This window comes from Amphibalanus amphitrite, unplaced genomic scaffold, assembly GCF_019059575.1.
Source record: "Amphibalanus amphitrite isolate SeventyFive unplaced genomic scaffold, NRLGWU_Aamphi_draft 002352F_arrow, whole genome shotgun sequence".
NCBI lineage: Eukaryota > Metazoa > Arthropoda > Thecostraca > Balanomorpha > Balanidae > Amphibalanus > Amphibalanus amphitrite.
In genome coordinates, this window is record NW_024883817.1 from 13,138 (window position 1) to 30,963 (window position 17,826).

A 17,826-nucleotide genomic window follows, 5' to 3' on the forward strand; every position below is an offset into this window, starting at 1 on the left:
ATTGGCGATCGCGCAAAAAGTGTCCAAAACCCCATTGACTTAACATGGGCGAAAATTGAAACGCACGTGCCACGTGCCACGAGGTTTTAAGCGAGTAGCGACCGATGCCATCAGGTAGATCGCCTCCGGGAGCCCATACACTGAACTTTTTACGAAGATTGAGCGATTCGTCTAGGCTGCGACCAAGTTGCCCCAATTCGCTGCCAGACTTGCAAAACATAGCCCGGAGAAGGACCGCTCCGGTTGTTTTTCAATAGAAAAACACAATTCTAACGAATAGTGTTTGTCTTTTCAAACAACCTGCGGTTACTAACAGGTCCCGATTTTCACGGTTTTCGGGTCATTGACCTGACCTGGAAGGTCAACCGATGACCTAGCCTAGGACCTTAAGATTGGATATCATCGGTTTCACTTTCCTCTCGTGACGGGCAACACGCTCTTTTTTCCGTGAAGCTCTAGCTCGATCAGCGGCCCGCTAAACGCGAGGGGGGGTCGTACCAGCCCCCCTTGTGCCGTCGAAGGACGCAAATGGAATGTGACGGCGAGAGTTTAATTACAAAAGGCTGAATTTCAACATTGCATGCCACTGCCAGTGAATTCGCATGCCCACACCAAGACTTTCCGGAGTGAATGTGTTATTTCAGAATATGGATTTGATGCTATTTTGACGAGGGTAAAACGTTCAAGAGTGGCGCTGTGCTGCGTCATAAGTGGCGCACACACGCCGGTTGTTTTTGTTTATAGTTTATATTTACACGTTTTGAGAGCTGTGGGATTGTTTCGTGTGTTTTCTTTCTAGTCGGTTGTTTTTGATAATTTCACTTACAGGAATTATCTTTTCGTGTACATTTACTTCCAGTGAATGAAGGAGGTACGCAACATGAGTGAAATTTTAGAGGCCCCAGCGAAAAAGCCAAAGCTGCAAGAGGAAGACGAGCAAGATGGATCTGAACCATCTGCATTAAAAAGTAAGCCTTTTATCATCATTTAAAGAAATAAAAACATATCATCGCATTCACTAACAATTTGTACTTTGTAGGGACCCATTTTTAAATTAAGCTCCATGTTGCGCTGCCCATAATATGTTTGTGCTCATTGAAGACGCAAAATTCCAGCCACTATATGCATTTTTAGCATCATGTGAGCTGTGTTTCCATCTGGGCTGGTGTGTCTTTTGATCATGGTTCCTAAAATTTACTTCTACTAGATTTTCTAACCATGTTTTGGGCTTGGGCTCAGAACAGAAATGGGAACCAAACTATGTGAGTTGACCTGGTGAGTCAAATGTTTGAATGGACAGATTGACAGGGCTGGAGCCTACACTAAGCAGAGCTTATTGCGTAGACCCCAGCCACTACCTACCCTACTGTCTGATCATGCAGTTCCAGATGACAGGAGAATTTAGCTGCGCAAGTTAATGTGCCCTTCAAGACGGGACACAGCCTGTCCCACTTCACTGACTTCAACTGGCTGCGGTTGAGGTTGGCGGTTGCGTTATGAGTCAGATCATGAGTCAGATCTTGAGCACTAGAGTGACTTGAACCAGGGTTCTCAATACCAGGAGCCCAACACTCGTCCAAGTTCCAACTGAGCTATGGGACAGGCAAATCATTGTTGAAATTGTTTGTGTACCTTTCAGATCAGTAACACAATGCTTTTTATATGGGGAAAGGGATTCAGGATTGAAAAAATTGAACATCTAATAAATTAAATGTACCTATTTATGTGGCTCAATAATTTCACTAATAATATAATTTCACAATTAACTTCAATAATGAAATGCATGCAGCCAAACTTTTGCAGTAAAGATGGCAAGTCAGAACAGCCAAGGGATAAGTTCAGTACAGACTCCATTGATCAAGCTGCATCAAGCAAATTTGACAATTCATGACATGGAATATGAAAGGCTGAATATGATAAGAAAGATATGATATAAGAGGTAATAAGATATAATTCAATAGAATAATTTAAGTTTTTGGTATTGTAGGTATTTCAGAATTATTATTACGTTGCAGGCTGAGGTTACAAGCACAACCAAAGCTGCAGAGTCAGAGTCAGTGGGACTCGACAGGTGTGACAGGAGTGTGGAGTCAGAGCTGAATTTGTAAGCCAGACTTGGAGTCAGAGTCACCAAAAAAGCAATGAGTCAGTCAGAATCTACAATTCTAACCTGAGTCAGTTTATTTTTGGAGGCCAGAGTCAGTCATGAAAAATTCACCAACTCAGCCGTCTGCAGTCCTTACCACAACAGGCAAGCGAGATACCGAGGTTGGAGCAGCAATGTTTGTTGACAAGATCTTGATCAAGCATGCTTATATTGAATAGGTATGATTTTTGTTTTTGTTTTTACCCCGACAGAGAAGATACCTAACATGAATGACTGCCAATTGTCTTATTTTCTATCCACAGTGAGGACTCATGCCCACTACTGACAGCAAACTACCATTCACTCCCTATTGAGAATGTCAGTAATCACCTGTTCCATACATCTTTGACCCAAAATCCCCCCCCTTTTATTCAGAATGTCTGCTGTGATAGCTTTATTTTTTATCTGACTTGTCTCCCTATTTGCTGTCTGACTGAGTTTAGACACATGTTTGTCTGTCCACCGTTCTTTTCGTCCTTTCCGATTCCGACCAGCCGGCGCTCAGCGGCCCTGGTCATGTGGGGCAATGTGTGGGTCATATGTCACCGCCCTTTGCCGACGGTCGCCTTCGTACCCGAGCAGTGTCATTGAGTGGTCCATGCAGTTCTGTGAACCCGAGCAGTTCCGTGAGTGTCGCCAGGACGAGGATCTGACAATCCACTTCCTGGCAATAGTGAATACATCAACCGATAACAAGTGTGTCCACCGCGAATCGCGATACCGAAACCGAACCGAACATAGTAGGTTTTACCAATGCACGTCATAATTGTTACGCCACCATTGACAACCAATTTGCATTATGTTGCCATTAAAAAACTCACCTACCCTACACTGTTCCTCATAAAATTAAAAAAGATCTTATCTTCAGCTTTATCGAATGCAGTTACCCATTCATTACTGACAACCAATTATCATCCTCTCTTCATAGAGGAAACATTTAGCCAGCATTATTAACCACCAATTGTCATCTCTCTCTCCCCCTCAGAGAAGACTCCAGAGACCAAGCAGGCGAAAGAGTGCCCCTATTTGGACACCATCAATCGTCATGTTCTGGACTTTGACTTCGAGAAGCTCTGCTCGGTCTCCCTGTCCCGGATCAACGTCTACGCCTGCCTCGTCTGCGGCAAGTACTTCCAAGGTGAGGGGATTGTTCTGTGTTCAGCCTACTTCGTCTGCGGCAAGTACTTTCAAGGTGAGGGGATCTTCGAGCCTGCCTGGTCTGTGGCAAGTACTTCCAAGGTGAGGGGATAGTTCAGTCTGTCTCGTCTGCGGCAAGTACTTCCAAGGTGAGGGGATCGTTGAGTCTGTCTCGTCTGCGGCAAGTACTTTCAAGGTGAGGGGATCGTTGAGCCAGGAGCCTGCCTGGTCTGTGTCAAGTACTTTCAAGGTGAGGACTATTCAGCCTGCCTCGTCGGCGGCAAGTACTTCCAAGGTGAGGGGGTTGAATGTTCAGTCTGTCTCGTCTGCGGCAAGTACTTCCAAGGTGAGGGGATAGTTCAGTCTGTCTAGTCTGCGGCAAGTACTTCCGAGGTGAGGGGATAGTTCAGTCTGTCTCGTCTATGGCAAGTACTTCCAAGGTGAGGGGATTGTTCAGCCTACCTCGTGTGCGGGAAGTACTTCCAAGGTGAGGGGATAGTTCAGTCTGTCTAGTCTGCGGCAAGTACTTCCGAGGTGAGGGGTTGTTCAGCCTACCTCTTCTGTGGAAAGTACTTCCAAGGTGAGGGGATCGCTGAGCCCACAGTGTATATATGTAAATAGTTGAGCCTACCTCGTCTGTGGAAAGTTCTGGCGAGGAGATTGTTCGGTGTACGTTTTCTTTGACTACTATGCCGGCTACACGTACTCTGATATTTCTACTGTCTACGAAAGCATTCACTATGCCACACTGTTCATAACGAAACACTTGGCTTCGCCTGCTCGCTCGAAAAATCTCGCCTCGCGCTCGCCCGTAATATTTTTTCGCGTATCTACGAAAAACTTTATTTCGCGCTCGCTCGTAAACCCACCCATTCCCGTCTGTCTGTTTTACAGGGCGAGGTCTCAGTACCCACGCCTACACCCACAGTGTCAGTGAGGGACACCACGTCTTCCTGAACCTGCAGACGCTGAAATTCTACTGCCTCCCAGACCAGTATGAGATCATCGGTAAGATCATAGTTGTGTGTGATTAGATCATAGATAGAATTAGAGAATCAAATCATAGGTAAGATCAGAGGTCTGCATGTAGGTCGGTATGAGAGCATAGCTTAGATAATAGACGAGGTAGATCGTTGGTAAGATGAGAGATTTCTGAGATCGTAATCAATCACTGAGATATATTATATTTTAGTATTGGGTCATAGGTGAGAATAGCTCTATCTGTATGTCAGTGTTGGATCATAGGTAACATCAGTGATAAACTTGAATGCTGATTTCTCACAATATTTTTGTAGCTGGCGATCTACTACGTATCTACGTAACAAATTCGACCCAGCATTCACAATGCACAAACTCCCCCCCCCCCCTCCCCCAGATTCTTCACTGGAGGATATCAAGTATGTACTGAATCCCACCTTCGAGAGATCTGCCATCGCCCGTCTGGACACACAGGAGTCGCTATCTCGGGCGTATGATGGGTCAAATTACCTACCGGGGACGGTTGGGCTTAACAATATCAAGGCAAACGACTACTGTAATGTCATCTTTCAGGTGAGTGAGAGGGAGGGAGCGAGGGAACGGAGGGAACGAAACGAAACGGAACGGAAGGAAAGGGAAGGGAGGGGAAGGAGAGGTAGAAAGAGGAGAAAGGCTGGATTGACGAGAAAAGGAGAATATCAGAAGAAGGGAGAGGAGTAGGGGTGAGAGTTGAAAGACAATGAATGAGATTAGGCAGGAGGTGGTAGATGCTAGACGAGCCGAGGTATGGATGTAGATGAAGAGTCAGAGGGTAAAGCAGGATATTGGGCGAGGGGGCGAAAAAAAGTAGAGAGAAGCTGCCGTATGATCTTGGATTATAACCAAATAACCGACATTTACGGGCTGACATTTTATTGTACCCGACAGAGACTATCTGCTGGGCAAGTTCATTGTGTTACTACCTCCCCCCGTTTCAGGCGCTCTCTAATGTTGTCCCCATCAGGGACTATTTTCTGGACGAGTCCATTATGACACTACCTCCCCCCGTTTCAGGCGCTCTCCAATGTTGTTCCCATCAGCGACTATTTTAGGGACGAGTCCATTATGATATTTTCCCCCTCACTTTCAGGCGCTGTCCAATGTTGTCCCCATCAGGGACTATTTCCTGGACGAGTCCATTATGACACTTTGTCATTACTCCCCCCCGTTTCAGGCGTTGTCTAATGTTGTCCCCATCAGGGACTATTTTCTGGACGAGTCCAACTACAGCGCAATGAAGCCTCCCCCGGGAGACAACATGTTCCTTCTCGTACAGAGGTGAGATATTAGATATTCCTACTTCATCAGCACAATCATAGCTTTGGAATGAAAGCTCTTATTGGATTATTGGAGACTCGAAAAAGGTCGGACGTGTTTTTGATCGTCCCGTTATCTTTTGCCCGTTTCGCGTAACTGATCAGCTTTGTGCATAAAAAATGATATCGAAGTGCTCGTAATTTAACGTGGCATAATTTTGTGATATTTTGAATGACTGAATATGTAAAGTGATAAAGATATAAGCTTTTGAAAAGTATAATATTTTCAGTAAAATTCATCAATTTCGAGTAGTCGAGTCTCGCCTACATTGCTCGATTTTTCGTTGTTGATCGCGTGCTTTAAGCTAAGCACTCCCTTCGCTCTTCTGACGTCAACGGGGGAATACCATGATCAGTTCAGACGGAACTGAAGATTCTGACTGCTCAGTCTCTGGGTACGACCCATCCAGTAACGAGTGGGTTCGTGTCAGCAGAAGAAAACACCGTAACAAGATAAGGCAGCACATGATCAGTGTTGGGACTTCTTGTGACATTCCTGACACAGAAAATGGACCCATGATCTGCGATACTTGCAAAGTCACTTTGGACACACCTGTCACGAAAGTGGAGAAGAAAGTACGTGATTGCAAAGTGGAAAAGAAGTTAACTCCAACAGTGGCACTGATAGATGAGATGGACGTTGTTAGTCAGTCTCTGCACGATCACAAACATCAGCTGAAGATTGCTATAGAAACACAAGCAAAGGTAGCTGAGGCTATCCAGCGCGGACAGCAAGACCTAGAAAGAGTAGTGCAAAGCCAAGCAAAAATGCTGGAGCATATGATAGAAAAACACAACGACAGTCAGCTCTCCTGCATCGCCCAGGTGTCTGGACTCTGTGACGCCGTTGTTGACGTTACGGGCGCGAGGCTAGAGTCCATGACAAATGAGCTGCGCAAGATGTCTGCAAATGTAAGTGACTTATCGGCCCAGGTAGGCCGCCTGGAACAGACCACTCAACGACCAGCTTCGCACGTCGTACATCGCATGGGAACGGAAGAGTCAGCTGATGAACGTGCCGCATTTGGTTCAAAAGCGATTACTCGACCCCAGCAGGACATTTCCAAGACACAAGAGCAGGATTCTGCAGCGACACGGCAGCAGATCGTCGCGATGTTTGATGAGCATCTAGATAGAGAAAAGCGAAAGAAAAACGTGGTTGTCTTCAACTTGCCGGAATCCACAAGCGAGACTGGCAGAGACAGAATGAAAGATGATCTGACCAAATTTACCGAGGTCGTACGCGAAGAGCTGCGTCTGATCGTGACACCCGTGCGGTGTTTCAGAGCTGGTAAGCGGCAGGACACTAGGCCGCGACTATTAATAGTGACGCTCGAGAGTGAGGCGAACAAATGGGATATTCTACGCGAAGCCAGTCAGCTGAAGCACTGCAGGTTTTCTCCAAGAATATTCATTAACCCAGATCTGTCAGCACAGGAGCGAGCGGAGGGAAAACAACTGCGTGATGAGCTAGCCCGAAGGAGAGCTGGTGGCGAGCTGAACCTAGTCATTCAAAGAGGAAGAATTGTACAAAGCAGTACGAGAAGACAGCTCCAACCAAGAACCACCAATGGACAGACAACATCGATGGGAAGTGATCATCCTTCTAACTGTGATGAAGTGTCACGTACGTCTTCTGGAAGGTGCATAGCTGGCGCTGCTGATGGAAGTCGTCCTCGTGCCTTATGATGTCAGTCAAGTAAAACCAGATCATTCGGCAAAGTGATCCATATACTTTACACAAATGCGGATCAATTTCTTAACAAAAGGGATGAGCTGTGCATGGAAATCGCAGGAAATGAGCCGGACATAATTTGTATTTCAGAAGTTATCCCTAAAGCGCAAACTGTACCTATTAATCCTGCTTTTCTTCAAATCCCAAGATACACCATGCACCTGAATTTCTCTCCAGCCCAGTCTGATCTGGGAGCCAGTGGACTCCGAGGTGTCATGATATATTGTGCCGAACACCTCAAAGTCGGGGAATACTATCCGAAGACGAACTTCAGAGAGCAATTATGGATTGAAGTTGGTCTTGCTGGCAATGATACATTGCTAGTAGGCTGCATCTATAGAAGTCCGTCGACGGATGCATCAAACACCAAGCAGCTCAATCAACTATTTCGGGAAGTAGAGGCAGCGAATCCGTCTCACTTGCTCATAGTGGGGGATTTCAACATGGGTGATATAGACTGGGAATTAGGTTTCAGCAGAGCTCCACGCAACCATTACAGTCACGAATTTCTAGAAGTCGTAAGAGATTGCTATCTCCACCAGCACGTGCTGCAGCCTACAAGGTTTCGGCAAGGAACTGTCCCAAGTCTGCTCGACTTAGTGTTTTCCAATGAAGAGAATATGGTCAAACGGTTGGGAACGAGACCTGGTTTGGGTTGCAGCGACCATGTGATGCTGGAATTTCAGCTTGAATGCTACTCTGCCCCAGAACGTAGTTCTGTCAACAAGCGAGTCTTGTATAAGGCTGACATGCCAAAAATGACGGCAATGCTGTGTAGTACATCATGGACTGAGATGAACTCTATCGACGCTGATGCTTTTTACAATTGTTTTATTACGAAACTCCGCCATGCCATTGACACTTGTGTTCCGGTCAAAAAGTCGTTTGGCCAACATCGCAACATATACATGAACCAACAAGCCCTTTGTATGAAGAACAGGAAACAAAAGATGTGGCTCAGATACGTACTTCATCAGGACTCTGAAAGTTATGCTCGTTACGTCAGATCCCGAAATGACCTTCGCTGCTTGACTAGGTCGCTTCGTTTTTCATACGAGAAAAGGCTTGCTGCAAACATAAAAGAAAACCCGAAAGCCTTTTGGCATTACGTTAGCAGCAGAACAAAGACAAAGGCAAGAGTTGCCAACCTGCGGATGAATCACGGAGCTGAGCCTGATATCACAGATGATGGCAGCAAAGCAAGCATCTTAAACCAAGTGTTCTCCAGTGTGTTTACGGTTGAGGATCTGTCATCAATACCGCATCCTGCATCAACATGGACTGGTTCAGTACTGGATCACATCAGTGTTACTCCTGGCTTAGTTGAAGCCAAACTTCGTCAGCTGAACCCGTCGGCGGCACCGGGGCCTGACGGCTTGCACCCGAAGATACTTAAAGACCTTGCAGGCCCACTCAGCTTCCCACTGTGTGTCCTGATCAACAAGTCTTTAGTGGAGGGGATGGTTCCAGAAGACTGGAAAATAGGGGAGATTGTGCCTATCTTTAAGAAAGGCGACAAGCATGACCCAAGCAACTACAGACCGATCAGCTTAACCTCAGTTTTATCCAAAGTTTGCGAGTCATTGGTGCGAGATTCAATTATAAAACACTTACAAGAAACCGAGCAGCTATGTGACGAACAACACGGATTCCTACCACGTCGTTCCTGCATTAGTCAGCTTCTTACATGCTTTGAAGACTGGACTAAACAACTAGATGAAGGACGTCCTGTAGATGTGATTTACTGTGATTTTCAAAGAGCTTTTGATTCTGTTCCACACCAAAGACTGCTAAAGAAGGTTCAATGTTTTGGTATAAGAGGCCAAGTTCTAGCATGGCTTGAGGCATTCTTGACAAGAAGAAAGCAAAGAGTCGTTGTAAATGGAGTCAAGTCTGAGTGGGCACCTGTACTTAGTGGCATTCCGCAGGGGACAGTCCTCGGTCCGACTTTGTTCCTTCTCTACGTTGCAGACCTTCCCACCATGCTGAAAAATAAGGTTCGCATGTTTGCAGATGACACCAAGTTATATGGCTGTTCTGGGTCCAAACAGGAATGTCAGTCACTTCAAGCAGATATTCATGCTCTTGAGATGTGGTCAAAAGAATGGATGCTCCCATTTAACACATCAAAGTGCAAGTCCCTACATCTAGGAACAAACAATGCCAAGCAAAAATACACTGTAAATGACGTCCCATTGCAGCAAGTTTCAGAAGAAAGAGACTTGGGAGTCACAATTGATGAAATGCTAAAATTCAGAACTCAAGCAGCAGAAGCAGTTAAAAAAGCTAACCGTGTGCTTGGTGCAATACGCAGATCATTTGCCAACATCGACTCACAGACCCTTCCGCTCCTATACAAGACTTTGGTAAGGCCTCTGCTTGAATATGGCAACGCTATCTGGGGACCTCACAATAAAGAAGACCAGTTGATGGTGGAAAGGGTCCAGCGGCGGGCTACAAGGTTGGTAAGCCACATACGTGATCTGCCGTACAGTGAACGTCTTCGAATTCTAAGGCTTCCTTCACTCCAATATAGAAGAAGAAGAGGCGATGTTATATTATGCTACCAGGTAATGCACAGTAAGCTTGATCTGCCAAGGGAAAACTTCTTTGCTGAGCCCACATGTAGAATTACAAGAGGTCACCCGCTCAAGGTCGCAAAGCCCCATGCCCAATCGAGGGCAAGAAGCAATCACTGGAGCATACGAGTCATTAATGACTGGAATTCTCTACCTGCAGAGGTTGTAATGGCCCCATCACTGAACGAGTTTAAAGCATTGTTAGACAAGCTATGGGCAAGAGAAAAATACAGGCATCTTTAGAAGTCAAGAGCCAATTATAACAATGATACTTGCTACATGATAAAAAATCACGGTTAAACTACTTAGAAGATTAAGAAATTCAAACAAAGAGCGAGCAAAACAGGTGTAGAACACCTCAAACAGCTCGTATTCTACAAGGTACAAGGTACAAGGTACAAGGTACAAGCTCTTAAGGGGCAGTGACTTTATATGCATGTATTCACTTGCCTTTTTTGCTGTTTTTGTAGTTCTCATCTTAGCTCTAGTTTTGAAGTTGTAGTTTTGAAATGAAAAATTCTTCTTACCGAAATCTTCCATCTGACAGCCCGTGAAAGTTCATCTGCGGACTTGCTGTGTAGGCTACGGCAACAACAACGCTAAATTCAAGTTTATGCCGTGACCATTTCATATTTGCGCCCATTTCGTGACCATTCCATTACCTTCCCTTGAACATTCCAAATTCGTCTCAATTCATCTCTCTGACCTTTCCATTCCAATGCTCAATCTGTGACCATTTCATTTGAATAACCATCCTATCGCTATGATTAGGTATAATAAAATAACCGCGACTTTGGCCATTTCCATAGGTACCTAGATATTTCATTCCAGTACCATGCTCTGACCGCCCGATATCCATGATCATCCATAACCCCCCTTACCCCTCCCCCTCCTCAGGTTCGGTGAACTGGTCCGGAAACTGTGGAACCCCCGCAACTTCAAGGCGCACGTCTCCCCTCACGAGATGCTGCAGGCGGTGGTGCTGTGTAGTAGGAAACGGTTCCAGTTCACCGATCAAGGTGAGAAATACGGGACAGATGGGATGGTGGGGTTGTTTTAGTCTTTTACTGTTATTGAGGAGAGTGAGATATGAAGCATCGATTGCATTACTCATATCGGCAAGAGATCAGGTTTAGCTATTTCGATTTGTAACGTTATCTGCTATTGCTGCATCTGCTATCCCTGCATACAGCATTATCTGACCTATCGCGCATTTCAGATCGTACAGAGACTTTTATCGTGTTGTAATACCACCCTGTGCCCTCAGATGACCTCGTTGACCTCCAGACCCGCTGACCTTTTCGTCATGGTTTCTAAACACGCTGTTACCTCATCTGACGTCTTTGACCCTTACTGACCTCGTGCCCTTAGCTGACCTCGTGCCCTTAGCTGACCTCGTGACCTTAGATGACCCTGTTAACCTCAGCTGACCTCGTTAACTTCAGATAACCTCTCTGACCTAATGAGTGACATCGTTGACCTCCACATGACCTCGTTAACCTCAGATGACCTCTCTGACCTCCAGGTGACCCTGTGACCTTTCTGTCATGGTTCCTGAACGCTCTTCACATGGCGCTGGGAGGCACCAAGAAGCGAAACTCGTCCATCATTTACAAGGCTTTCCAGGTAAGGGACAGGAAGAATTTACGAACTTTTGTGATACTGAGCACTGACTGCGACAGTTCAGTGCCTACTGAGATGATGTTTATTTATCGTTTATTGTTTATTGTGCCTTCGTTCATGCTATATTCTGAAAATGTCAAAATGAAAACAAAACAGGAAATAAGCTTACTGATTTCTTTCATTTTACTGGCACAGTGGGTTACTTCCTTAGATATTAAGATGCCTATTGAGACAAGCGCTCACTGAGACTGTCGGTTTTTAGTGAGATAGGTGGGTTTTGCGTAACTAGTAGGGTAGGTACGTAATGATACTTTTCGGTACTATCGAGGGCAATCCGACACTTCGGGGCAGCCTGATTTCTGGTGAGAAAGCCGGGCGCTCGCTGACCTGATATGACCCAACCCAGTTGTTGTGGATGAATCCCTGATTGACTTGACCTGACGTGACCTGACCCGACCCGACCTTAGAGGGCAGGCAGTGGATCTACACTATAGTCGCCGACCGACCTTACCTGACCTGACCTGACCTGTCCTGACTTCCTTCAGGACAGGATGTGAGTCTGCAGTTGTCTGACGTGACCTAACATACACATTTTAATCTTCCCCCAGGTTAGAATGTGGATGTAGTAAATGTCTGACCTAACGTGACATCCCCCGGGGCGGGATGAGTGTAGAGAACATCTGACCTAACCTGACCAAGCCTGACCTCCCTCAGGGCCGGATGCGAGTTTAATATCCATCTGACCTAACCGGACCTGACCTGACCTGGCCTGATCTCCTCAGGGTCGGATGTAAGTTAAGCATCAATCTGACCTGACTTGGCCTGACCTCCTCAGGGTCGGATGTAAGTTAAGCATCAATCTGACCTGACCTGACGTGACCTGACCTCCTCAGGGCCGGATGCGAGTCTACAGCCGGCGGATGCCTCCAGAGGACCTGACGGCGGAGCAGAAGAAGGAGCTTCTCGAGACCCCTGAGTGAGTGCGCATAGCTCCAGTCTTCCTTCAGTTTCTCCTCTTCGGAGACTCAATCACATGGTGCAGTCTTATAAATGGTGTATAGGTACTATATGTAGGATTGGGCGGACCTAGTTCTCTTACAATGGCGTGCACCTATTTTTGTCATGGTTAGGTAATAGGTTAAGCCCACCCCGCTGAAGTAATGTACGGTTTTACCAATCTCAACAGATGGCTTTGACTGACGATTTTTTTTTTTACTGATTGATTCAGGAGTATATAGCAAACGACAAACTTGCGGCTGCAAACATGACGATACATGTAAGCTACATTTCAAGTTTCATTGTAGTCTGGCAAATCGTTTCTTAGAGACAGAAGCAAACCATAACCACGACGGAAACCGTGCATTGCTTATGCGGTGGACTGTGCCATATGAAGTGATCGGTGGATCGTGTTTCCTTTTTCCTATTGTAATCATGTATTTCCTTTTTCATTTCCTTTTATGATTGGGTATGGTATGATGGTAACAACTATAGTGAATGGATCGTGTGTGTCTCCCCTCACTGACCTCGCTCGCCTTGCTCTCGCTCGCCGTCCTCAGATACCAGGAGACGCGGGAGGAGATGCCGTTCCTGTACTTGACCGCCGACCTGCCGGCACCTCCGCTCTTCAGGGATGAGCTCAAAGAGAACATCATCCCGCAGGTGAGCGTTATCTTACATGGATTTATCGTATTTTTGGGGTTATACCAAACAGTGAATTGTAGACTGTAGCGATTAGGGATCGGCTACCTCAGGGTTTATCACCTAGCTTCGCGAAATACAGCTTACACTTAATCTTCTCGCCGCCAGGTGTCTCTGTTCACGCTTCTGAACAAGTTCAACGGCAAGGAGGAAAAGGAGTACAAAACCTACAAAGAAGAGATCGTCAAGCGGTTCGAACTGACGAGACTGCCGCCGTACCTCATTCTCTGCATCAAACGCTTCACCAAGAACACCTTCTTCGTGGAGAAGAACCCCACCATCGTCAACTTCCCCATCAAGGTTGGTGCCGTGAAAACCGGATAATGGGATAAATCATAAAGGTGATGTATAGTAGGCCCAAAATTCGCATAGGTACTGTATCTGATTTCATAATGTTCCAAGAATAAGTGGATATTTCTTTCTTGCGTTTATAAAGCTTACTCATTGCCTCATTTTATCAGTCATTTCGGATTAGCGATTTACTAGAACATCAAAGACTTGCAATCTTTTAAATCCCAGTTCATCAAACACCACCTTTCTTCCCAATTCGTTAAGCATGACTAACACACCTAAGAATCGCCTGTTTCAAATGCCGCCTAAATCTCCGTCCCACCGATAAAACTCCGTGACGGGAATCGAACCCACGTCTCTCCGTAGAACATCGACCTGGCCGAGTACTTGGCGCCCGACTGCGCCGCCGCCGCCGGAGAGACTGTCTATGACCTCATCACCAACATCGTACACGATGGAGAGCCGGGGGCCGGCAAAGGAACCTACCGCTGCCATACGCTTCATCGGGTTAGTGGTAAACGTGATTTTTAGTTTTATGTGTTTAGTTTTATGCTTTTAGTCTATTTTTAGTTTTAGTGCAAGCTGTATTCTTGTGTGTGCTTGTATTGTTTCCATTTCTGAAGGGGTGTTGAAGAAGTCTTTTGACGAAACGCGTCCACCCGAATGTGTTGTGTCTGTCTCAATATATACATAACATTCTAATTTCTAGCCCTTGGAAGACGACATAATTCCTGAATAAAAATTATGGTCGCAAAATGACTCTAGTAGTTGGCGCGCCGTAAAGCTCCGATAAACAAACAAACTGAGTAAATAATTCCACAAATAAATGAGTGGTTACTACTTACTACAATATCAGCATAAGCAAAGATTTGTGTATAATAGCTGAAGCGCTTTTTGTTTGAATTTTTACATTGAAAATAATCCTAAGCTCTCTAATATTTTTTGCGGTATCTTACTTATTTTGATTCAATTACCCTCTCTGTGAAAAAAATATATTTAATAGATCCTGTGATAAATATGACATTTATTATTTCCATTACAATGTACAATAATGCATTTTGTAGTTCGATCATTGTTTTCAGTCATATAATTTTTGTATGATTTTCAGTTTTTTTCATGAAGTTTTATTTCATATAGTTTATATTTTTCTTATGGTAGGTATTTCAGGGAGTTTCTAAGATATGATGTAACAAACAACAACTTACATATTCGTGAGTATTTGACGCCCGATTTTTCCTTCTTTTTTTTTTTTTGTCAGGGAACCGGCCGATGGTACGAGCTGCAGGATCTGCACGTGCGAGACATTCTCCCCCAGATGATCACACTCACAGAGTCCTACATCCAGGTGAGCAGTCATCGACAGGTCGACGGTTCGAATCCCGGTGCTGATCGGTTTTTACGCTGTGATTATCCTAAAGTGGCGGGTCATATATATTTTATGTTACCTTCGGGTGGGTTGATATCGGCTGCGTTTGTGGCATTGTAGTTAGTAGTATCAGGGAAGAGAACAGACATTTTCTATGGCCTTTCGACGTGAAGTAGAAATTTTACATACTAGCTATGGGTGGAAGTTATTTAGTTTGATCAACGTTGCCGGACGGGTATTTTCTCTTCGTATTTCTTTCTTCAAGTTTTGCAGGTGATTTTTCCATGTAAGGCAAGTGTCGTATAATTTTATGTAAGTGAGGGCTTTTCAATTTATAGAAACACTGAAAATGATACAAAATGTTATATTTTATTAACTTTTAACCGTTGACATCAACTCTGTTTCCTGTCGACAGATCTACGAACTACGGCAAACGCCGACCGACAAGTCATGATGACGTCAGACACCGACCAATCGGCAGGCCGGCTCACTGCCTTTCATCACCACTGATGACATCATACGTTGTGGTACTGTGTGCTGACGTCGTGATGACGTTTCTAACTTAATACGTGTTGATATCACGTCATTTGTGCTTTTGACATGATGTCGTGACGTCACTGGTGGTATTATGCGCGGTCCAATGACGTCATTTCACTGATCAGCGCGAAAAGAGACCCCACTGTGCTAGTACTGTCACCATGCCTGCTGACTGCTGATGAATGAAGTGATGCCTTGTTTGTAATAGACAAATGGTCTTTCTAAGGGCTCTTTTCGTAAGCGGATTCGCTTTTATGACATACCCCGGGTATGACAGACAACGAAGGCGAAACCCGATACCGTCTGAAGTCCGAGCGCCCTTAATCGCAAATCATGAGCGACTTTTTTTTAGTTAAAAATTTAAATCAAAATTAGATTTAATTTAGTTGGTACCTGCTTAAAACATATTGTATTGTTTTTCAGCTACGTGGGTTAGCTGTCCGTGGGCAGGCATTGTGTGACGCTACTTGGCCATTTCTTTCCACAGTGAAAATGTTAGACGAGACACTGCCACTTGGCTATGTCAGTCTTGTCAGAGTTTATTACATAGCGTCTAAAAAAGATGTCACCCTTTCCGCGCTGTGTTTCTTTTTCTTCTTTTTCGGAGGGTCGAGAAATGTCTATTTTATCAGGGGTTATAACCAGCTTTCGCATAAGGTAAAGTTTATCAACTAAACCTGTGTGGTGTCAATAGCCAAGGGGAGGAGTCGACATCGATTTTAAGCTGGCGTCAACGCTCCACCTAGATAATGCATCAATCGATACTCGTGCATATATGCACGATATACACCTATCTGTGTCCACTGCCAAGAACTATCAGTAGCGTGCTAACTCAGGCATGCTTCATGACCAGTCCCCCTGATAGGTTATCATGAGCTACTGCCGGGCGCCGGCGTCCTAACCACCTCAGCAAATAGAGCACATTATCCGTGCGGAATTTTCAATGAACAGTTGAGCGCAGTTTGCTGGGAAACTTAGCGGGACGGTGAGGGTCTCCGTGACGAACTTAGGAAAGTGACTGTGTTAAAATGTGGCTGTTGTACCAACTACTGCTGAAGTTTCTGGTGCTGGCCTGCCTATCGGTGGCCGCCGGCGCCGCCGCCACCATCCTGAACGGTCTCCTGGTGTACGTGCGCCACCACCTGGCCGGCAGCAGCCGACCGCGCGACGATTATGTTACTAAGAAGTCTTTACTCCTGCTCGTGTCGTCTACTCTGGCCGCGCTGCTGCTGCTCACCCAGACCAGGGAGGTGCCCTGGGAGTGGCTGGGAACGCTGGCGCTGCTCGTGGCCATCGCGCCGGCCCTGCTCACCTGGCTCGGGCCGCTCAACGACCACGTCGAAAACTGTCAGCTATGCCAGATCGGCAAGGGCAGCGCTTACGGACACTACTTCGGCTACCTTCGGCTCATGGAAGGCGAGCACGGCATTCGGCAGCGTCTGGAGGAATTCAAACGTGAAAACCTTGTGGGCTTTCCAGAGAAAGTGCAACATAGATTCTACTCTAAAGCAGTAGTAGTGCTTGCGCCCAAGGATGGCTGTTACCCCGAGCAATGGGACAGACTGCAAGGTGTGGGGAAGATCACTGGAACACTGCGGCCTTTTCAACGCTACGTGGGCGGCAATCTGCGTACCTACGGGGCCTTCAAGGTGCATGAGGTGGTGTCGAGGGATGGCGAGGACAAGATATATGTGGCGCTGGACAAGGTGGGAGCCCTGGAAACCCTCCAGAAGCTGCATCATCACGGTCCAGAAGGCCTCAGCGCTGCCGACTGCCAGCAGCAGATGAAGAAGTTGATGGAGGAGCTCGAAGAGATCGTGGCTTGCAATGAGCACCTGAAAAGCCAGCTGAAGTTTGTCAGATATGACGCCGACGAGCATGTCGGGGACGCCATCCTGCGGACAATTACAGAGGACTAGGAATCAGGGTCTGGCGTCAGACAGGTGTGATGTCTTGGGAGGAAATGAACTGAGTGAAGTCACGGCTTTAGAGTAGCGGATTACAATAACGACTTACAGCAACGGAACTGGTTATAATAACGACTTGGAGCAACGGATGTGATTACAAAAATGAGTTAGAGGAACGGAACTGATTATCACGGTGACTATAAATAAATACTGATTACAATAACGACTTAGAGGAACGGAACTGATTACAATAGCCAATTAAAAGAACGGAATTGATTACAATAATGAATTAGAGGAACGAAACTAAGTGGAGCGATGACTTGGGACGATCTGGACGGTGTGGAGTGATGACTTGGGACGAAGTTCGATGTGGAGTGATGACTTGGGACGAACTGAACGATGTGGAGGGATGACTTGGGACGAACTGGACGATGTGGATTGTGGAGTGATGACTTGGGACGAACTGAACGATGT

General features: G+C 45.8%; 1 protein-coding gene across 2 annotated transcripts; it reads left to right on the top strand.

The window, feature by feature from the left end:
- The first annotated feature begins 612 nt into the window (after positions 1-612).
- Positions 613-15,670, top strand: LOC122376860 (U4/U6.U5 tri-snRNP-associated protein 2-like). 2 transcript variants are annotated; one of them, XM_043356830.1, is made up of 13 exons: positions 613-968; positions 3,132-3,284; positions 4,178-4,291; positions 4,659-4,834; positions 5,475-5,578; positions 10,828-10,949; positions 11,456-11,556; positions 12,447-12,529; positions 13,110-13,212; positions 13,360-13,551; positions 13,909-14,049; positions 14,801-14,887; positions 15,324-15,670. In XM_043356830.1, the coding sequence occupies exons 1-13, from the start codon at positions 863-865 to the stop codon at positions 15,360-15,362; spliced, it is 1,521 nt and encodes a 506-aa protein (XP_043212765.1). In that variant the 5' UTR covers positions 613-862; the 3' UTR covers positions 15,363-15,670. The 2 variants fall into 2 exon arrangements, with proteins under 2 accessions (XP_043212765.1, XP_043212763.1); XM_043356828.1 differs by having other exon boundaries at positions 751-968; positions 5,391-5,578.
- The last annotated feature ends 2,156 nt before the right edge of the window (positions 15,671-17,826 follow it).